This window comes from Bubalus bubalis, chromosome 21 (assembly GCF_019923935.1).
Source record: "Bubalus bubalis isolate 160015118507 breed Murrah chromosome 21, NDDB_SH_1, whole genome shotgun sequence".
Classification (NCBI taxonomy): Eukaryota; Metazoa; Chordata; class Mammalia; order Artiodactyla; family Bovidae; genus Bubalus; species Bubalus bubalis.
Genome location: NC_059177.1, coordinates 11,447,260 through 11,469,830, shown reverse-complemented (window position 1 = coordinate 11,469,830; position 22,571 = coordinate 11,447,260). Strand labels below are relative to the sequence as shown.

Sequence of the window (22,571 nt, the reverse complement as noted above, 5' to 3'; positions counted from 1 at the left end):
TGGGAGTAGGGGCAAGGGTACCACTTGTCCAGACAGTCTCTTGGGATGCCACCCAAAAAAGGAACCTTGGAGATGTCCTAGATTCTGCCCCCCACTTTGTTGTACAGATCGCCAGGCGTTTGGGGTGTGAGGGGCTCAAAGGAGAGTTTTCTGCAACTGCTCTAAGTTTTGTGGCTTCTGCCCCAGCCCCCGTCAAAGGCACTTCTAGGGTTAGAAACTTCCCAGAGAGAGGGAAGGGGACGCTTCTCCAGACTAGATCCAGGCATGCCTCTCTGAGGACCTTCTAACTCGAGCCCATGCACCCATTCTGCAGAACAGAAAGCAGACATCCGGGGAGCCGCGGCTGGACGCCTGGACTCCAAGGCTGCCTTCTGCACCAGCCTGGCTGGGCGTCGAACGTTACGCGGTCCCGGTCCCAGGAGGACGCAGATTCTTTCGCGCATCACTGTAACCCGGCGAAGCGCCCACAGGCAGGGCGTGGGGCCCGGCCGCCCGAGCTAATGACAGGGCCCGCGGCCTGTGGGTGGCGGCGGCGGAGGCGGAGGAAGCCAGAGGGATCTAGCTATTTCTGTCCGGGACGCGCCCACAGGCCTGGGCCAGGGATGGCCGGGCTTCCAGGCCCCCACCTCTGTCCTCCCAGCCAAACCCCAGGAGGGGCGGGGAGAGGCGCGGGTTGGAGGGCCAAGGGGGCGGGGGCGCGGGCGGGCGGGGGGCGGAGCGGAGTCCCGGGCCCACCTCCGGCCTCCTGCCCCCCGCAGTCCATTCGGGTCCCTCCACCACACTCCGCTCGGACCCAAGGCCGCCGCGCTGTCGCCGCGGACGAGTGTCCCGCGGCGCACCCCTCCCGCCACGCCGTCCGTCGGGCATGGACTCGGGCCGGGACTTCCTGGCCCTGCACGGTGAGTGCTCGGCCCTCTCGCGGGGAGGGGGGGCGTCCCCTCCTGGGCCGACCCCGCGAAAAGCCGTCCCCGGCCCAGGGCGGGGGACCCCCTGCTCCTTCGGCTGCCCTCCGCCCCGCCCCGGGCCCGCCCCTCGGCCCTTTTGTCGCATTGAGGAAATCTCGACCCGACTGCCGGGCGCGACCCTGGGCGTTTCCAGGCTTGTCCCGCAGACCCGGCCGGTGGGGAGAAAACGGGTGTGCGAGTCTGAAGACTTCCCTAAAGACGACCCCCGGCCCCGCCGCCTTGGGGTCGACCCCTCTCCCTTATCCTGGTCACGGAAGGCTAGGCTCCAGGGTCTTCTGCACTCGCAGGGGCCGAGGAGGGAAGGAACCAGCATCCACGAATAATCAAGTTCTCTCCGCCCTGTCCGGGCCGCCCGGAGAGGCTCCCCAGAGCACAGGCGTGCCTGGACCGCGTCCGGGCGCGTGAGTGTTGCGGGCTGGGAGGAGTGGGGCGAGGAGGTGTGCGAAGTGAGATGTGGCCGTGCCGCAGTAACTGCCCAGCGCAGAAATCAGGGTCAGCGATGCCCGGGCTGGGAGGAGCAGCCCGATCGCCCCCATTTGCGCACCCTCCTGGCCAGACAGGCTCGTGTCTCCACTCTAACTGCCTGTGGCTCTCAGCTTTGTCCAGCAGAGCTCTGTCTCTTCCGAAAGACCGGGGAACAGTTTGGACCAGCTCCTTGTCCTATCGCAGTCTCTCCAGGAGAGAGAGCAGCCGTGGGCTCCGGACTGCAGGGACTGAGGGGGTCTCCTAGCTGCAAGGGGTCCCCAACCTGTACCTGGCATCTCTTTGCGCCAGCCTGGGGGCTTACCCACTCTTAGAGGGCTTTGCACTCCAGCCCCCTAGGTCATGTGCCAGCTCAGCAAACCTGCCTCTCTCACTCCAATCACTGCTTAAGTCCATCTCCCTCTGTTCTCTAGTACCCCTGAAGTCTGAGACGTTAGTGCCCACCACCTACCCATCTAAACCATGGTGGATGGTCTAAATCATTGACAGTCTAAACTATCCATCTAGACCATGATTTCTGTGCTGGCAGTGGAGGTAATAGATGGGAAGGGGAAAGGCAGAGCCCTCCAGCTGTCCACTAGAGACCCCCTGGAACTCAGGGAAGACTCAGATGTTCCTTTCAGCCAGTGCCCAGTCTGTCTCACGTTTCCTGGTTGGCTCAGACCTGGGCCCCATGGCCCAGAGAGACCTTGCTCAGTGCCCAGAGCTGTTACCCTCATACCAGTTGTCTGGACTTTCAAGGCAAACTCTTCCAGCTGGGTCATGGGTTCCCTGCCTTTTCCAGTGCCCCCTCTTCTCCCCTCAGGACAGAGGTATCCTTAGTGCTCCTCCAGACTGGCAGGGAGGCTGGGCAGCTCAGAGGATCACAGTAGAGACCTCTCTTTCTCTCTCATCGTCCCTTAGCTAGTGCTGTCTATCCTGCAGACTGCCACCTCCTCCGTGCCTGCTTCACACTCAGACATCCTATAAGCCCTCTCTGGTGGCCTCTGACACAGCTGCAGCTTCAGATCATGTTGGGATGGGCTCCAGCCTCCAGCCTCTGTGGCTTCTGTGCCTTTGTCCAGTCTCTTTCGCTGTGTGTGTGTGTGTGTGTGTGTGTGCTTAGTCACTCAGTCCTTTCCAACTCTTTGTGACCCCATGGACTGTAGCCCATCAGGCTCCTCTGTCCATGGAATTCTCCAGGCAAGAATACTGGAGTGGGTTCCCATTCCCTTCTCCAGGAGTCTCTGTTTCTAGGCAGCCCTAGTATCTTGCCTGGAGAGGGAACCGCGCAGAGTCTCAGTCAGCACCTCTCAGTCTTGTGGCATGGGCTTGGCAGCCCTGGCCCATCCTGTCTGAGACCTGCCTCTCAAGTGCCTGACTGCCCAGCCCTTCCTGCGGAGCTGGCACAAACCCTGCAATCCAAAGCTGTTCCCCTGGAGGCCCTGCTGCTTCTAGCTCATCACCCCAAATTACCTCCCTTAACTGCCTTTGTCCCCTATGCAACCCCCTACCCACCTTGATTGTTTCCAGCTTGTCTGTCCCTGGGATTCCAGGCCCACACAACACAGACACACACTGATCCACACTGATTTTAACTTTTTTGTGCCATGGACCACTTTAGCTGTCAGATGAAGCCTGTGGACCCCTTTTCAGGATCAAGTTTTTAAATGTATAAAGTAAAATACATAAGAATTCAAAGGAAGAAAATTATATTGAGATGTGGTTTTATCCATAGGTCTTCGAGGAGTCCTTGGCCCTCTGGTTAAAAACCATTGTGTGGTTTCTCTAAAACAGAGGCTTCCCCTTACCCTCAGCTCCCTTCACTGCAAATGAAGAACAACTTGTCTGTGCCCGTATTCCAGCTCACCTTCACTAACACACGTTCCCATGCTTTATTATTCTCCAAGGTGAGACCTTAGGCAAGTCACCCTGCACTTCAGTTTATCATTATTATTGCCATGCTTGTTTGTACTAATAACTGGCTTTGCGAGTGACTCACTGTCAGTGCTGGTGACTGGAGCTGCAGTGAGGCAAATGAAGGAACTATTCAGAGGCAGCAAGTAAAAGAGAGGAGTGAGTCAGGCCTCTGGGTGATGTCCTGACCTTGGCACACAGGAGGGGCTCAATAAATAATTGCTGGGTGAATGAAAGTGGGGTGGTAGCTTACATGAAAGATCCCACTGTTCCGAGCACACTGGCAGCAGAGTTTCGTATAGAGTTGGAGTCCTCACCTATTTATCAAAGCAAACCTGTGTTAATGGATTCATTTTTAAGATCGGCATTTTTTTCAAGAATTCCACTCGCATTTGGCATCTTGGAGATTATTCCACTCAGGTAGAGAAACTCCCTCAGAAGGAAACAGGCCTACTTGGGATTCACATGTGAAGCAACGGCCCACTCAGTCACAATGGATTCGTTGAGTGACTGAGGTAAAATATTTGGCGGGCTCCGGTGTCCGGCCGAGCTCCATCCTCAACTCTGCCTGGCCTGGCCCCACCCGGCTGTCCGCTAGACCCTGCAGCCCAGGCCGCCGCCGGGCCGGGCTTCCCTCCTCGGCTCAATCTCGCCCAGTCCTCTGGTTCTCCGCCAGTTCTCCAGCTGAGTGTTCAGGATTCCCGGCTCAGTCTCCGGCCCCTGGTCGGACTCCGCCCCCACACTGCCTCCAAAGTCGAGGTACCGCCCTCCCTGCCCCCAAACGGCCATGCTTTCCATCGCTGTACCCTCCCCCGGCTCGTCCCCTGGACTCTGGCTCCGCCCCCCGCCGTCTTCCAGAGTCTGACTCTGCCCCACGTCGCCTCCCAGACCTGGCTCCTCCCTCTCCCCGCCTCTTTGGCTCTGGCTCCGCCCCAATCCGCTTTCTGGACTCGACTTTCGCCACTGATCTGCTTCCTGGGTTATGGATTTGTTCCACTCCGCCTCCTGGCCCCGGCTCCTCCTTCGAAGCGTCGCGCCTTCTGAGCTACGGCCCCTTCACTCCCCGTCTTGATTCCACTCTCCCCTCATCTCCCGGAGGCATCCGTTCTACCCCTCTGGAACTGGCCCTGCCTTCTAGGATATGGCTCCGCCCCGTCAGGGCTGATTTCTGTATCGCCCCGCCTCTAGACTCAAGGCCCCACCCATCCATCCAGACCCCGCCCCCACTGGTCCTAGCCCCGCCCACCTACTCCAGGTCTCCGCCCCTGCTCCCCTCCGAGGAGGCGGTTCCGTCCCTAGGGCCGCGGCCGCCTTCTGGACGCCGCACTGTCCTGGGCCAGGTTTGCTGGGCGGCAGGGGCACTTCGGAACGTCATGCAGTGCTTTGGGGTCCGGAGGCCGAGCCGGAGACTGAGCCGCTCCAGAGAGCTCTACTTGCAGGAACAGAGCCGCAAGGTGGCAGCGCTCAATGGGCAGAGGCTGGGTAAGGGATTCAGGGGCCCCGAGATCAGGGGAGGCTGGGAAGGCAGCTGGGGCAGGACGCAGACTGTGTGTCTTGGAGCCTGGACCTGTTTAGTACTTCTGTGAGTGTATGACTCGCAGTGGGGCTGTTTTTGCAGGGTTGCCATGTACTGGGGGGAATGGTTACCCTGCCCCTTGCCACTCTCAAACCATCTTGCTTACACGCCTAGTGGTAATTCTGTCACTAGTATGGTACTTGGGACCACTGTGCAGCAATGAGGATATGCAATGCTGTGTAATCAAATGGCGCCAGTGTGGCCGTGTGTGATCAGTGTGATGCTGCACACCATGTTTGATTGTGGGAGACAGATGTGACAGTGGGTGACCCAGACAACTGGGTGATTCTGTCATCTGTGTTATGGGGTGTGTGTTCTATAGATTTTCTGCTGTTGCTCTTTGTGGCAGCATGCCCAGGTGGTGCCTGCATAAGGTAACGTTTCCTAGCACTGATGCTGTGGGCAGGCTTCTGAGTCCCAACTCCACCGTGTAACTTCCTTGACCCTCAGTTTCATCATCTGTAAAATGGGAACAGTATTGCCTTCCTCATAGGGTTGTTGGGGTGATTAAATACATGTGCTAAGGACAGGATCTTACTTAAATGTGAACTATTATTACGGTGGCTACTGTTATTATGACAATGATGATGTTCCGGCACGGTACCTTGTTTGGCTGTGTGTGACTCCATGTAACAATGTGTGTCACTGTGTGTGGCCCATTGTCTCTTCCTGGTTGTGGATGGCAGTGTATGATGAGTATGGTGGACTGTGTGACTGTGTGTGTGGCTATATCTGTGTAGCTGTGCACTGCTTTGCATCCCAGACTCAGTCTGTCTTCATCACCCTAGGTACATGGGCAGGGCTCTTGGCATCGTACACCCCTATTAGCACTGCAGCCTCTCTGCACTCCCCATATAGCCACCTCATTTTGTGCCACTAGCCTGGGCAGACTGATGAGGCTGCAAGGTCAACCCAGGAGTCCCTGAGCTCAGAGGCCCCTCTTTGCCACCTTCCCACAGGAGAAGATGCTATATAGCTGAGTGAGTGGGGCTGGATGAAGGGGTGCCTATGGACCTTCTGGGTGCTACGGGAGCAAGGGCTGGGGGCAGACCAAAGGCCTCAGAAACAAAAGGGCCTGAAATGAAGCTCAGAGAAGGAGGTATCTGCTTAGGTTTCCCAGCAGCCTGGAGGGTCACTATTATCAAGACCCACTTTGGGACCAAGGTCTGTGTTCCGGAAGCCATGTAGGCAGCCAAGGGACTTATCTCTGCCTGACCGCCGACAGGGCCGCAGTCTGGCTCCAGGACAGGATAAATGTGTCGTCTGCTCACGGTGTTTTCCAGAACTGGAGGGTGGAGCTCCCACAGGCTTCCGACCCTGCGCCCCCACTCCCATCTGTGCCATGCGTATGCACCCCCAGATGCCCCAGTTGGGCAGGGGTGGGGGGAGGGAAGTGCAAGCAGAGGGCAAGGGGATGTCCCTCTCAGCTGACCTCAGCCTCGGGAGGGACAGTGGGATCCCCCAGCTGAGCTGAGGCTGAGGCGGCTCTCTCCTCTGGAAGGCAGTGGGAACAACCTTGTCTCCGTCCTCTCTCTTGAGCCCCCCCAGACATAGCCACCAGTTGAGGACATTCTGTAGGAGCCTTCTCCTCCACTGGGCCTCCCCTGGGGCTGAAGGGGAACTGCTGACACTAAGGCGGTGGGTGGAGAGACTTGGAACAAAGGTGAGGGAAGGTCACATCAGACATCACCCAGTGCTGATGGCGGAATAGAGGTTCAGAGAGGGAAGGAAGTTGCCTAAAATTGTGGAGGGGGAAGTGTTAGCATGGCGCTATGTTCCCACTGGAGGAGGGTGACTAGGGAGGGATAGAGGCTGAGGCCTGGGGAAGTGATCCAGAAGATTCTGTAGGTCCTGTGTGCATCTGGAGCAGGCTGGCTGGAGGGTAGGGAGTGGGGTCATGGATAAAGTGAGAGAACCTATCTGGGGCTAGGGATCTGGGTTGAGACAAGAAAAGCCTGTAGGCCTAGGCACAGGCCCCTCACACTGGACATGCACGGCTTCTGAAGCCTCCACTCTGCTCGAGCAGGATAAAGATTGCTGAAAAGCCACGGAGTTTTCACTTGGGGGATAGAAGGGAGGTGAGGTGGTCTCTTGGCTCTGAACAGTGCTGGCTGCTGGGCTCCATGTGGCTTGGGTGATAGGCTCGAGATGTGCATTTCACTGTTAGTTACACTGATGGGTCATTATGGTGGTGTGATCACAGCTGGCACAGGGCCTGCTTGGGATGAGGGATGCTATGAAACCAGGCCTGGCGCCCCTCTGGTGTCTCCTGCTTGGGTCTGGTGGGACGAAGGACACTGTCTCTGTGGGAGCCCACGCCCCAGGCCAGCCTGCATCTCTGAAAGGAGCCGGGTGGGAGAGGGCCACGCAGTTAGGGTTCCTCTACTGCAGGGCCTCGGGCCAAGTGCTGCCTCAGCCTCGGAAAGGCCTGCACTATGCCTTTGGGCTGCTCTACCCTGAGAGGTCCCAGACCCAGGCCACTCAGAGATGGGGTGGACAGGGAGGGATGAGGCATCTCAGCAGGCCTAGCCTGGACCCAATACACCATTCCAGAGCCATTAGACTTGGGAGGCTGTTGGGCTCATGATACTCATGGTGCTCTGGGATCCATTTCCACCTGTGTTTACCCCTCTTCTTTCCTGCTCTGCCTGAGCTTTTGGTCCTGGCTTCCTTCAGGTCACTCTGACCCCTAGGTGTGATAGCGAGAAGCCTACTAAGTCTTTTGGAGCCAGGCCGTTTTCTAGGGGTCTAGTCCCCCAGGAACCATGTGTTCTTTGTCCATTCGGCTATGGGTTGCAGGTCATTACATATAAAGTGTGGCCTTGAACAGGTGGGTATCCTAAGGTTTGCACAGCTTCAGCTGGAGTCGGAGATGCCTTCCTGAAGAAGGCGGGGCTCCTGAATCAGGTTGGAGCAAGGGTGATGGAAGGAGAAGTGAATAGAGTGCTGAGGATGAGGCTGGTGAAAAAGGAGCCAGCATGGGGCCTGGAGCAGCAGGTACCCTAGAGGAGGTGGCATCTTACCAGCTCTGTCTCCCAGGCCTACAGGATGACAAGGACCTACAGGCACTGCTGAAGGGCAGCCAACTCTTGAAGGTGAAGTCCAACTCATGGCGGAGAGAACGCTTCTACAAGCTGCAGGAGGACTGCAAGACCATCTGGCAGGAGTCCCGCAAGGTCATGAGGACCCCGGAATCCCAGCTGTGTGAGTGCCCCGGGCTGCGTGGGGAGGGGCAGGGTGCTGCTCCTGCGCTCTGATGAGGAAACTGACACTGGCTGGGGTGGGGTGGGGCTGAAGGTCAATTGTGGACCACGACCAAAGGTAGGGAAACTGAGGCCTGGCCTGGCGAGGCAGCGGTCAGTCATGCAACCAGGATATCAGGTATAGGGGATCTGAGGTGGCCAGGCTCGGAGAAGGGAGTCAGTTAGATCACTGATAGGGAAACTGAGGCCTAATCTGGGCTGGAGAGGGCAGTTGTGGACCACAGATGGAGATGCTCACGCTTTTTCGAAGTGGGGATACACAGCCATGGCCACAGACGGGAAAAGTCAGGCTCCCAAGTAAGGAGGGGATGAACAATGTTACCAGCGCACACAGGTATCCACCCAGACATTTGTGGGAAGGAGGGAAGTTGGGCGGATGCATCAGGACTCAGGTGTGGTAAGGCCCAAAGTCCAAGGACAGATAAGGCCCTTCCGGGTATTGGTGGACAGGATGAGAGGTGGGGCCACAGGAGGCAGCTCCTCCCTGGGCTGGAGCCAGGACAGGCAGGTTGGCGTGGAGCAGGCTGGGACTTGCATAGAGAGGCCTTGGCTGGTCAGCTCCCTCGAGGCTGTGGGCCTGAGGGCTTTCTGGAAGCTTCAGAAAAGGTCTAGGAATTCAGAGCTCAAGCCTGTAGATGGAGAGTGCCTCCTGCAAGGTCTTAGGAAGCAAGCTCTGCCAACACAGAACGCCCCAAGCATTTTGCAAAATGAGAGGTTCCCTCTGCATCTTTACTTGGTGGGAAAAGTTTAGACCAAAGCTATCCAAAAGAACTTTCTATGATAATGGACATGTTCTATAGCTGTGCTGTCCAATATGTCAGCTACTAGCCACCCGTGGCCCTCGAGCACTTGAACCATGGCTACTGTGCTTAAGAAGATGAATCCCTAATTTCACTGAATTTTAACTAATTTATATGTGAATAGCCACATGTGGCTGGTAGTATGGAAAGATCACTGCAGCTAGAGTTCTCTCGCAGTCCAAGTCCCTGGAAATTCATCAGCCAATCACCTGCCCTTGGCTGTGGGGGGGTATGCAGGCTGGGTGAGCCCACTAAGCAGGTCTCTGGGGAATGAGACCAGATAGAGGCTCAGGTGGGAGGAGGAAAGGGAGGGTCTGCCAGGCCCCAGGACACTGGACAGAATCCTGAGAAGGTGTGGCCTGCAGGCCCGCAGCAGGGTCCGATGGAGGGAGCCTGGCTGGGTCCTGGGAGCTGTGGGCCGTGGGAGGTCTGAGCAGGGAAGGGCAGGGTCAGAGGGGATGGAGCCAGAAGGGCTCTCAGAAAATGACACTGCACACATGTCGGTCACATAAGACAGGAGTGACCCAGCCCTTGCCTCTGTCTGTGGCTCCAGTCAGGCTCCTTCACAGACCTCGGCCCTGATACAGGGTTTCCTGTTAGATGCTGGCAGTCGGCGGCACCGTGGGAACAGGGCATCGTACTCTTTGAGCCCTGGGGACTCCCGGAAGCCCATCCACCAGCCAGGACATGAGCATGGTTACCAGTGTGTGCCAAGCACTTGGCGGGGGTGGGCAGGGGACAGATGGAGGAGTAGGAGATCTGGGCCTTGCTAGACCTGGGCCGGTGAGATGGGGACCTTGTACCGGGACAGCTATGGGCAGAAGGGCAGAGGGAGCTCCCAGCCCAGAAACCCAGCATGAGCAGAGGTGCAGGGATACGAACGTGGAAGGGCTGTGAGTGAAGGGCCTGCATCCTGACAGGGAAGGCCACAGGGGCGATAGCCTGGGGCTTGGGCATCAGGTGCGCTCAGGTGAGGAGTGTCTGAGACACAGAGACAGCTCTGGGCTGGGCATGCCTGTCATCTGCTTCCCTCCTCTCGGTGAGCAGTGAGCCTGCACTCCAACCCCGGGGAAACTGAGGCCAGGAGCAGCAGAGGGGGGCAGTCTCCCAGTGCTCTGTCTCTGCTTCCTGCTCCCCAAGTCTCCACTGCCTCCCTGATCCCGACCCCACTAGCCTCCCTCCGCTTTGGTTACCGCAGGCAGACAAGGGTTATCAGTCAGGAAGGCATCTGGACTTTCTCTGGAGTGGGTGGGGAGCTGGCCCCCACCACCCTGGCTTCCTGTTTTCACTCCCAGTCTGGGGCAGCTGCAGCCAGTGTGGGGCCTGGCAGGGCTGGGGAGGCTGCAGGGAGGGATTAAACAGGGATATCCCCTGCACCCCAGACAGCCCAGGGTCTGTGTATCTCACACCTCAGAGCCTGCTGCCCGGGATGGCATATGCCTCACACGTGGGGCCTGCAGGTGACCGGGAGGTCCTTGGGCACTCACCAGAAGGACAGGCAGGCTGCCGGCCAGAGCTGGTCTCGACCCAGGGAAGGTGGATGTGGATGGCTTGGGATGAGGTTGGGGCAGGGGCAGAACCTGGCTCCAGATGATGGGAGGCCCAGCACAAGCCCAGCTGTAGGGACTAGCTCCCAGCCAGGTCAGGAGAGCACCCTGGGGCTGAAGCGGGGCAAGCAGGGCCTTGCTGCCCCCGGAAGCTAGGAAAGCTGGGCTTCCCCAGGAGGGCCCCCTGCTGTCTCCAAGGATAGAATGATGTCGTCTCAGACTCCCAGGGGCACCCTCCAGTCTACCTCTCAGGATCCTGGAGCACCAGCCCTCCCAAGGGGCTCCCTGAGATCAGGACCCATAGATGCATGCAGGAAGGCCCTGGCTGCCCCCCGACGAAAGCACTTTTCCCTCTGTCATTGGACCTCTGTCTCCAAACCCCAGGGCCAGGGCTGACTAAGGGTGGCTACAGGCTCCTGAGTGATCAGAAGAGCCTGGAGGCTCTCATGGCTCTCGTGGCTGTCTTGGAGGGAGGGAAAGGGCCCAAAGTCAAGACCAGGAAAGCATGTGGTCACCCCTCCGTCACAGGTCCCAAGCTCGAGTGGCCTCTCCCAGTCACTGTCTGAGAGGCCTGCCCTGCCCCGATCCTCTCCCAGGGGCCCCACTTCCTCCCAGCACAGAAACAGGGGGCCTGGGACCATAGGAGCCCTTCCCACCCTAAAGTCAACCTCCCTCTCCCTGGGCATTTCCACTCTGCCTGCTGCAGCTGTGTCCCCCTTTCCTCCTCCATGCCAGCCTCTTTCTGTCCCCACTCTGACCATCCTCCTGCCCCTCAAGGCTCTCTCTGTGCCCCCGCCCCCTTCTCGCAGTCTCCATCGAGGACATCCAGGAGGTGCGGATGGGGCACCGCACAGAGGGCCTGGAGAAGTTTGCTCGGGATGTGCCTGAGAACCGCTGCTTCTCCATCGTCTTCAAGGACCAGCGCAGTACTCTAGACCTCATTGCCCCATCACCTGCCGATGCCCAGCACTGGGTGCAGGGCCTGGGCAAGATTATCCACCACTCGGGCTCCATGGACCAGCAGCAGAAGCTGCGACAGTATCCTTTTGGGGGCAGTGGACCCAGACCCAGCCTGTGGCTACTGGCTATGCTTATCCCCAGGGCAGCCTCAGTATGGAAGACACCTGGCTTGGGCCAACATACCATAGACTGGGTGGCTTAAACAACAGAAATCAATTTGCTCACAGTTCTGGAGGCTGGAAATCCAAGAGCAGGGTGCCAAGCAGGGTCGGGTTCTGGTGGGAGCTCTCTTCCTGGCTTGTAGATGGCTGTCTTCTGTCTTAAAATGTTGGGGGCAGGGGGCGGGATGTGGGGGGAAGGCGGAAAGAGAGAGTGAGCAAGATCTCTGGTGTCTCTTCTTACGTGGGCACTAATCCCATCACGAGGGCCCCACTCATGGTCTTACCTAAGTCTCTCAAGGCTCTGTCTCCAAATACATCACATTGAGAGACACAATTGAGGGAAGCAGGGAAGGTACTTGGGCCCTCTTTTGTCTACTCTGACCCAAGGGCCACACAGCAGTGCACTCCGTGATGTCCCTTGTCCCCTCGCTGTAACCAGCATAGAGCTGGGAGACTGGGGAGGCTGAGGGGAGCTGCCTGTTTCAATGGGAGACCTAATCTTAGACTTAAAAAGAAATACTATATCTTTTTTTAAAAGTCTTAGTTTTCTTTTTCTTTTTTAATTTTATCTATTAAAGATTTTTTTTTTTGGCCGTGCTGTTCAGCATGTGGGCAGTTCCCTGACCAGGGATGGAACCTGAACCCCCTGCATTGGAGGCTGACTCTTAACCACTGAACCACCAGGGAAGTCCCCTAGACTTAGACATTTTAATGTTTCCTAGAGTTACTGCATTTTTTTTTTTTTTTTTTCTCTCTGGGAGTTCGGGAGGCCATGGTCCACTCCCACCCACCCCTAGCCCCTGTGCCATTCTTTGGGGAGTGATCAAGTTCTCCCAGGCCTGGTATGCAGGCCAGCCAGGGGGCTAGAAACAAATTCACTTCAAAATCTAGGTGCACAACAATGCCCTAGTCTATGGTTCAAAGAGGTCAGGCTTCTGGTATATAGGATTAGGGTGGAACCAGTACCAACTCTTTTTTTTATGACAGCTTTATTGAGATATAATTCACTTGCCAAATATCATGTATGAAATGAGTTGCCAGTCCAGGTTCGATGCACGATACTGGATGCTTGGGGCTGGTGCACTGGGACGACCCAGAGGGATGGTATGGGGAGGGAGGAGGGAGGAGGGTTCAGGATGGGGAACACATGTATACCTGTGGCAGATTCATTTTGATATTTGGCAAAACTAATACAATTATGTAAAGTTTAAAAATAAAATAAAAAAAAAAAAAAAAGAAATGAAAGAGAAAAAAAATTCACTTACCACGTAAATCATCCACCAGAAGTGTACAAATCCATGCTTTTTAGTGTATTCACAGTTATGCAACCCATCAGCCAATGAATTTTAGAATATCCTCATCATTCTAAAAAGAAACCCATACTCTTTAGCAGATCCCATTTCCCCACAGCCCCCAAGGCCTAGACAACCACTAATCTACTTCCTGTCTCACCAATCTATTGATACTTTGTCTTTCTGGACATATTATATAAATGGAATTCCACAGTCTTTTGTGAAGGCTTCTTTCACTTAGCATAATGTTACGGAGACGCATTGGTGGCTCAGCGGTAAAAAAAATCTGCCTGCCAACGCGGGAGACATGGGTTCAGTCGCTGGGTCGGGAATTTAGATCCTCTGGAGGAGAAAATAGCAACCCACTCCAGTATTCTTGCCTGGAAAATCCCATGGACAGAGGAGCCTAGTGGGCTTATATAGTCCATGGGGTTGCAAAGAGTCTGACACAACTTAGTCGCTAAACAACAGGGTTTGTCCGCGTCATAGCCTGTATCAGTACTTTATTCCTTCTGTGCCTAATAATATTCCATTGTCTGGCTATTCCACATTTTATTTATCCAACCGGCAGGTGATGGCCATTTGGGTTTCTGCTTCCCTGAATAATGCTGCTCTGAACATTCGTGTGCAAGTTTTTGTGTGGACATACATTCTCATTTCTCTTGGATACATACCTAGAATTTCTGAGTCTTGTGGTAACTATATATTTAGACTTCTACACAACTACCTATTTTCCAGAGAGGAAATTTATACTCCCACCAGCAGTGTATGCGGAGAAGGCAATGGCACCCCACTCCAGTACTCTTGCCTGGAAAATCCCATGGACGGAGGAGCCTGGCGGGCTGCAGTCCATGGGGTCGCTGAGGGTCGGACACGACTGAGCGACTTCACTTTCACTTTTCACTTTCATGCATTGGAGAAGGAAATGGCAACCCACTCCAGTGTTCTTGCCTGGAGAATCCCAGGGATGGGGGAGCCTGGTGGGCTGCCGTCTATGGGGTCACACAGAGTCGGACACGACTGAAGTGACGCAGCAGCAGCAGCAGCAGCAGTGTATGAGGGTTCTGACTTTTCACGTCTTCACTAATCCTTGTTATCTGCCCTTTTTTATGACAGCTATCCTGTGGGTTTGAAGTAGCATTTCACTGTGGCTTTGATTTGCATTTCCTTGATAGCTAATGGGTTGAACATCTTTACATGTGGTTACTGGACATTTGTATATCTCTTTGGAGAAATAGCTATTCAACAGATCCTTTGCCCATTTGTTGTTCTTTTTAATGGACCTATTTAATTTTAAATTATGGTAATATATGCATAAAATTCGCTGTTTTAAGCATTTTTAGGTGAACAGTTCAGTAGTGTTAAGTACATTCACACTGTTGTTCAGCCATCTCCAGAACTCTTCATCTTGTAAAACTGAAACTCTGTACCCACTGAACAGTAGCTCCTCATTCCAGCCTCCCCCAGCCTTTGGCAACTGCTGCTGTACTTTCTGTCTCTATGAACTTGCTTAATCTAGGTTCCTCATATAAGTGGACTCATACAGTATTTGTCCTTTTGCCATTGGCTTATTTCACTTAGCACAATGTCCTCAAGTTTATTCCATGTTGTCACATATGTTAGAATTTCCATCCTTTTAATATGAACAATATTCCATTGTATGTATGCACCACACTTTATTCATTCGCCCACTAATGGACACTTGGGTTGCTTCCACTTTTTGTCTATTGTGAATAATGCTGCTATGAACATGAGTGTACAAGTATCTGAGACCTTGTTTTCAATTCTTTGGGGTACATACCCAGAAGTGGAATTGTGAGATCATCTGGTAATCCTATTTTCAGCTTTTTGAGGAACCACTCTACTGTTTCCCATAGCGAGCACCATTTTACGTCTCCACCAACAGTGCTCAAGGCTTCTGATTTCTCCACATCCTTACCAACTCTTGTTACTTTCTTTTTAAATTAAGTATCTTACTGTGGTTTTGATTTGCATTTCCCTTATAATTAAGGATATTGACCATTTTTATGTGCTTTTGTACATCTCCTCTGGAGACATGTTTATTCAGGTCTCTGGCCCATTTTTTAATTGAGTTACCTTTCTATTATTTAGTTGTGAGAGGTTTTTTTAAATATTATAAACACAAGTCTCTAAACAGACATATGCTTTGCAATTAATTTCTCCCATTCATTGGGTTCTGTTCTTATTTTGGTGGGTTTCTCTGAAGCACAGAATTTTTTGTTTCAGTGAGCTCTAACACATTTACCTTTTGCTTTTGTTGCGTGTGTTTTTTGTTGTCATATCTAAGAATGCTTAGCCTAACTCAAAGTCACAAACATTTACTCATATTTACTCATACTTTTTCTTATAGTTTTAGCACTTGCATTTAAGTCTCTGGTCCACTCTGAGTTTGTTTCTGTAAATTCTGTGTATGGAGTGATATGAGAGATCCAACTTCATATTTCGTTTGCATGTAGACATACAGTTGTTGAGAAGACTATTCTTTCCTCATTGAATTGTCTTTATACCCTTGTCAAATATCAATTGACCATAAATATGAGGGTTTACTGCATGACTCTAAATTCTATTCCATTTGTCCTTTTTTTTTTGGCCACGCCACACAGGGGGACAACCAGGGATCTGAATCCGTAACCTCTGCATGGAAGCGTGGAGTTCTAACCACCGGGCCACTGGGGAAGTCCTCTGCTCCATTTACCTAATTTCCATTTACCTAAATGTCTGTTCTTGCACCAACACCACAACGCTTTAGTGACTGTAACTTTGTAGGAACCTTTGAAATCCTGAAGTGTGAGTCTTCCAAATTTATTTTTTTCAAGAATGCTTTGACTATTTTAGGCCCCTTGAATTTCCATACGAATTTGAGGATGGGGTTGTAAGTTTCTGCAAAGTAGCCAGCATGACCGTGACAGGTATTGTGTTGAATCCGTAGATTAATTTGGAGAGTATTCCTCATGTAACAGTATCAAGTCTTCTTTCTGATCTGCAAGTACGGGGTATCTTTCCATTTATTTAGATCTTCAATTTCTTTCAACAGTGTTTTGTGACTTTCAGAGTATACGGTATGCATTAAAAGAATTTGTATTTTTATTCATTTTGATGCTACTATAAGGAATTATTTTCTTAATCTCATTTTCTGATTACTTTACTCATTGCTAGTGTATATCCAGCTCCTTTGGGGGACACATTTTGAACTCTGTAGATTCCCTTTATTGTATGCTTTTCAGCATTTCAGGGACTTTTAAGTGTTCTTCTCAAGGCTTTGTCTGCCTGACTTTGAACTTTTTTTTTTTTTAATAAATAATTTTATCTATTTATTTATTTTTGGTTGTGCTGGGTCTTTATTGCTGCCTGGGCTTTTCTCTAGTTGCAATGTGTAGGTTCTCATTGCAGTGGCTTCTCTTGTTGCTGAGCACAGGCCCTAGGTTTCCAGACTCAATAGTTGTGGTTCCTGGGCTCTAGAGCACAGGCTCAACAGTTGGGGCGCACAGGCTGAGTTGCTCTGAGGCATGTGGGATCTTCCCAGACCAGGGATTGAACCCGTGTCTCCTGCATTGGCAGGCAGATTCTTCACCACTGAGGCACAGGGAAGCCCAATTTTGAGCTTTCCTAACAGCCCAGTTCTATGGCACTTTTCTGACAGTCACTCCTTTTGCACAGTTTTGTGCTTGGACAATCTCATGCCCTCTGCAGGCTTCTGCTGCCTAAATCTTGAGGTCTTAAAGCCATTCCAGCCTGCTGAAGAGCAATCAGCACTGGGACCTTATGCTTGGGTGGACCACTGTGAACTTGTATTTTTTTTAACCTGGAATTCTACCATAATGTTTTTTTTATGTAAATGTATACATATATTTACATAAAACATACTTTTATATATATAAATACAAATTTAACTATATGGGTATGTTAGAATGAAGCTTTAAGGCCCAGAAAACCTGGCTCCTCCAGAAACTACTGACATTTGAGTTCTCCCTTTAATCTTTTCTTGATGCATTTCATTTTGTCTAGTGGTGCATTTGCCAAAAATAATGAAGATTAATATATTTGTATCATTTTTTATGTACCATTATGTCATAATTATTTCCCTGTGTTGGTATGCTGCTGCTAAGTCGCTTCAGTCGTGTCCGACTCTGTGCGACCCCATAGACGGCAGCCCACCAGGCTCCCCCGTCCCTGGGATTCTCCAGGCAAGAACACTGGAGTGGGCTGCCATTTCCTTCTCCGATGCATGAAAGTGAAAAGTCTCGGCTTTAATGACTGTGTACTGTCCCACTGAGTGGATGTACTATAAATTAGTGATCCATTCTTTTACTGTCAGACGTATCATTTGTTTTTATTCTTTTACCTCTATAAATAACACTGCAAAGGACTACGTTCATAAAACCTTTCAGTATTCAGAAGTATTTCCTTACCAACGGACTGCTAGAAGTGGAATTACTGAGTCAACTGGTGTAACAGGTTGATATCTCTACATTACCTTCCTGAAGGTTGTACCAGTTTACTTTGTCCAACTGATGGATGAGAGTGTCCATTTCACCTCACCCTTACTTGCACTGGGAATATACCTTTAAGTTGCTGATTTTATCGTCTAAGAAATTGCATCTTATATCCAAACTGTTAGTATCTTTGATTACTATCAATGTTTGTAAAAGTTTGGTTTACATCCCTTTCTCATTTAGTTTTTAGGGTCATCATACTCTTTTCAATTCTTCAAAAACTTTTCTGAAAATGCTTCCTCCAGTCTGTCAGATAGATGACTTTGTTTTTTTCTTTATTTGATCCTCAGAATTTTAAAAATATTGATATGGTGTGATTTACATTGCGGTTTCCTTTCTGATTTCTTCCCAAAACCTGCTATCATGTTTTCGTTGTGCTCATGAGTTCCCATTTTCTTGTTCTATAATGAGCTCTCTGTTTTCTGTGGAATGTAGTATGGAGCCTCTCCTTCTCTAGTTCTCAAGTTCAAGGCTGATGGGAGAGACAGAGGTAAAGAAGTGGGGACCAAAGCACCGCAATCATGACACCATGATCCAGGCTTTGTTTTTGCATGTGATGCCCCCACCTTTGATCAGTGGCTTGAAATCTGCTGTTTCCTACTAAAAAAGCCTTAAAGCCTTTAGTCAAGTTGCGTAATAATTATATGTTGAAAAGCAAAAGGACATACCTTGAAATGTTAACAGTAGGTACCCCTGGCTGATAGAACTGTGGGGCCTTTGTTTACTTTTCTTCATTTTCTCAACTGTCTGTAATGAACCTTTTAGAGTGAGAAAATTAATATTTTTTAAAATTTCAAATTTTCAAATTTCAAAATTTTCTGGGTTCAAAGCTAGAAAGTAGGAAAAAGACTCTTTCATTGGATGTCATATTTCCTCCAAAGAGGCTACCAGGTCTTACCCCTGAAATGCAGATGTGCCAACAGCCAGGCCTGCGGGGAGCAGTGTCTATAGGGGCCCTCAGTCCACCTGGGCCTGGGAGTTGACCATGAGCTTGAACCATGCCTCTGGCTGGGACCTGGGGGGTACCACGGCTCCTGGGGTTCTTTCCTTACTTCTTGCCCAGCTGGATTCATTCCTGCTTGCGAAAAGCTGACAAAAACAAGGACAACAAGATGAGCTTCAAAGAGCTACAAAACTTTCTGAAGGAGCTCAACATCCAGGTGGACGACAGCTATGCCCGAAAGATCTTCAAGGTGAGGCAGGAAGCGAGGGCTGGGTCTGCCTGGCAGTGTGTCTGGAACACAGCTTGGGACCTGCTCTGAGTGCTGCCTACCTGGCGTCCTGGCTCTGCAGGAATGTGACCATTCTCAGACAGACTCCCTGGAGGATGAGGAGATAGAGACCTTCTACAAGATACTGACCCAGAGGAAGGAGATCGACCGCACCTTCGAGGAGGCCACGGGCTCCAAGGACACCCTGTCGGTGGATCAGCTGGTGACCTTCTTGCAGCACCAGCAGCGGGAGGAGGAGGCGGGGCCTGCACTGGCTCTCTCCCTCATTGAGCGCTACGAACCCAGCGAGACGGGTGAGGGCCCGTGACCTGCAGTCCCGGGCCCCACACGGCGGGAAGACCCCTGGGGAGACGGCAGCCCGAGTAGGGAGCTGGAGGGCAGGGGACGCCTCAGCCATTTCCAGGGCCCCTGGGCGATATTTCCCAGCCCATGCTGGGCACAACGCTTTAAGACGTCAGATGGGGGCCCAGTCCTGGAGAAGGAGGTGATGAAGTCCTGCCCTCGGGGGGCCTCACCGAGTCTGGGACAGAAGAGGAGGAGACAGAGCCCCATGCTGGGGTATAGTCACGGTCTGGTCAAGAGACTCAAACTTACCCCCTTTCCAAGAGATACGCGAGCACCAGCTCAGGATGGGAGGCGGGGCTGTGGGGCCAAGCTCCCAGGGCGCTCTGACCTGCAGTCGCCCTCCCGCCTCCCGCCTTCCAGCCAAAGCGCAGCGTCAGATGACCAAGGACGGCTTTCTTATGTACCTGCTCTCGGCTGACGGCAGCGCCTTCGACCTGGCACACCGGCGCGTCTACCAGGACATGGACCAGCCGCTCAGCCACTACCTGGTGTCGTCCTCGCACAACACCTACCTGCTGGAAGACCAGCTCACGGGTCCCAGCAGCACAGAAGCCTACATCCGGTGGGGCAGGGCAACTTGGGCGTGACGGGGCGGGGCGGGGCGGAGCGGGACAGGGCGGGGCGGGGCCGGGCTTGACCGGGCGGGACCAAGGGCCTAGCCCACACCCCACCTGCAGGGCGCTGTGCAAAGGCTGCCGCTGCCTGGAGCTCGACTGCTGGGATGGGCCCAACCAGGAGCCGATCATCTATCATGGCTACACCTTCACCTCCAAGATCCTCTTCTGCGACGTGGTCAGGGCCATCCGGGACTACGCCTTCAAGGTGGGCGCGCCCCTGGGGGTGAGGAGGAAGATACTCTGGGGCCACCCACCCCTCTTAATCTACCCCTGGGCCTCCAGGCATCCCCCTACCCCGTCATCCTGTCCTTGGAGAACCACTGCAGTCTGGAGCAGCAGCGCGTGATGGCGCGACACCTGCGCACCCTCCTGGGGCCCATGCTGTTGGATCGGCCATTGGATGGGGTCGTCACCAGCCTGCCTTCCCCTGAGGTGCCCCACGGGGACCCGGTGCCCAGAGGAGAGGGCAGGGGACTGGCCGGGAGGCCAGCTGGATCTTGATCAGCTGCCCCCTCCACCCTTAGCAACTGAGGGGGAAGATCTTGCTGAAGGGGAAGAAGCTTGGGGGGCTCTTCCCGCCTGGAGGAGAAGGTGGCCCAGAGGCCACTGTGGTGTCAGACGAGGATGAGGCTGCTGAGATGGAGGACGAGGCAGTGAGGAGCCAAGTGCAGCACAAGTCCAAGGTTCGAGGGGGAGCTGTGGGGGTGCGGGGGCAGCCCTGGGGCCTTCCCCCTTCATCACCCTCCATAGCCTTGTGGGATGTTCGCCTTGTCTGGGTGCTCTGTGGCTGTCACTCAGACCCTCTGCCCCCTCTCTCTGTCTCTGTCTGGGTTTCTGGCTCTCTCAGTGCCCACCTGCCCCAATCTCTGAATCTAACCTGGGCCTCCCCATGGCCCCCAGGAGGACAAGCTCAGGCTAGCGAAGGAACTCTCCGACATGGTCATTTACTGCAAGAGCGTCCACTTTCGGGGCTTCCCCAGCCCTGGCACCTCTGGACAGGCTTTCTATGAGATGTCATCCTTCTCTGAGAACCGCGCCCTCCGACTGCTCCAAGAATCAGGTGAACCTGGCCCTGCCTCCCCACCCCCTAGATTGCTGCCCATCTGTCTGACCATCTGAGCTGGCCAGGGCCAGGACTAGCTCCCACCCCTCCAGACATCTCCCAGAGCCGGCACTCCATGATGTTAGTGAGGGGCTTGGGCTCACCCAGAAGGCCTCTGCTTCTGACCAACTCATACCCTTCCTCAGGAAACAGCTTTGTCCGCCACAACGTGAATCACCTGAGCAGGATCTACCCCGCTGGGTGGAGAACGGACTCTTCCAACTACAGCCCCGTGGAGATGTGGAATGGGGGCTGCCAGATCGGTATGGGCTGGCTGGGGCTTGGAGGAGCCCTGGGTGAGGGTTTCTGTCTGGAGGGCCAGGGGACTCTGGGGACCCAGGCAGAGCCAGAGTCACAGATTTGGCTTCAGAGCTGGTAATCTCAGTTTGGATATAATCTCCCGTGAGCAAATACAGCCTCTGAAATTTCATTATTAGCGCACTTGTCCTTTGAATTCTGGCACCAGAAATGGAATGTAAGGTTGGTGTGGTGGGTCAGTTAGGGCAGCAGGAGGGCAGTAGGCATTGGAGTGATCCTGGACCCTGATTCTCTCTCACTATGTGACTCTGGGCCCCAGTGTACCCAAGCCAGCTGGGCTCTGGGACCCCTGAGACACCCCCCGGTACACACACACACAGCCTGTGACTACTCTGTCCTGCCTGCAGTGGCCCTGAACTTCCAGACTCCTGGGTCAGAGATGGATGTGTACCAGGGCCGCTTCCTGGACAATGGGGCCTGTGGGTACGTGCTGAAGCCTGCCTTCCTGAGAGACCCCAACTCTACCTTCAACTCCCGTGCCCCGGCCCAGGGGCCCTGGTGGACTCTGAAACGACTCAATGTCAGGGTATGGCCAGCCACAGCGGAGACAGGTGCCCCGGGCCTCCCTTCCCCCTTGCTACCATCCTGAACGCTTAATTATCCCTTGCCTCTCCTCAGGTCATCTCAGGGCAGCAGCTGCCAAAAGTCAACAAGAATAAGAATTCAATCGTGGACCCCAAGGTGACAGTGGAGATCCATGGCGTGAGCCGGGACGTGGCCAGCCGCCAGACCGCTGTGGTCACCAATAACGGTACGTGCTGGGCCTGGGCTGAGCCTGGCTCCCGGAGCTGATGTCCGTGCTGTTGACACGGTGCTTGCACCCCCTAGGTTTCAACCCATGGTGGGACACGGAGTTGGAGTTTGAGGTGGCTGTGCCTGAGCTTGCCCTCGTGCGCTTTGTGGTGGAGGACTACGATGCCTCCTCCAAGAACGACTTCATTGGCCAGAGCACCATCCCCTTGAAAAGCCTCAAGCAGGGTGAGTGTCTGTAAGGAAGGGGAACGACTTGGGCGGCGGGGTGGGATGGGAGGCATTTCTTGGGTGGGGGCTGGCTGTCCCTCGAAGCATCCTCCTGGAGTGAACAGAACTCTCCTGGTGCACCCCTCCCCACCCATCCACCCGCCAGGATACCGACACATCCACCTCCTCTCCAAGAACGGGGACCAGCACCCGTCTGCCACCCTCTTTGTGAAGGTGGCCCTCCGGGACTAGGCTCGGGGGTTCTGGTGAGGGCTGCCCTGAGCAGACCGGACCCTCTGTCCACGTCTGGGGGCCTGATGGGGGCTGTCCCAGCCCCTCGCTCAGAGCCGGCAGCCCCGCGCCGCCTTCAGCTCCAGCCTCCTGTCTGCTGCTGCCTCTCGGGAGCCCAGGTGCTGGCCCAGTGCCTGGTGCTGCCCTCACTTCCGTTAGGAGCCACACTGCAGCCCTCTCTCCATCCTCCGGCTGGGCCCTGGGTTGAGGGTTTTTATAAAAATCATCAAAGTAAGTACTGTGGTCTTT

General features: G+C 53.7%; 1 protein-coding gene and 1 long non-coding RNA gene across 3 annotated transcripts; one reads left to right on the top strand and one right to left on the bottom strand.

Moving 5' to 3' along the window:
* Positions 1-723: 723 nt before the first annotated feature.
* Positions 724-22,557, top strand: PLCD1 (phospholipase C delta 1). 2 transcript variants are annotated; one of them, XM_025271971.3, is made up of 15 exons: positions 724-899; positions 7,960-8,124; positions 11,340-11,568; positions 18,521-18,650; positions 18,751-18,982; positions 19,395-19,596; positions 19,712-19,856; positions 19,934-20,083; positions 20,176-20,334; positions 20,552-20,711; positions 20,900-21,016; positions 21,419-21,597; positions 21,690-21,822; positions 21,900-22,049; positions 22,198-22,557. In XM_025271971.3, the coding sequence occupies exons 1-15, from the start codon at positions 866-868 to the stop codon at positions 22,281-22,283; spliced, it is 2,271 nt and encodes a 756-aa protein (XP_025127756.2). In that variant the 5' UTR covers positions 724-865; the 3' UTR covers positions 22,284-22,557. The 2 variants fall into 2 exon arrangements, with proteins under 2 accessions (XP_025127756.2, XP_006077084.3); XM_006077022.4 differs by lacking the exon at positions 724-899 and adding an exon at positions 4,642-4,826.
* On the bottom strand, positions 11,575-18,755 carry LOC102397064. The gene is made up of 4 exons (XR_006547421.1): positions 18,356-18,755; positions 18,126-18,215; positions 12,917-13,016; positions 11,575-11,809 (listed from the first exon to the last, which is right to left on the bottom strand). It is a non-coding gene; the product is annotated as an uncharacterized LOC102397064 (long non-coding RNA).
* Positions 22,558-22,571: the final 14 nt, after the last annotated feature.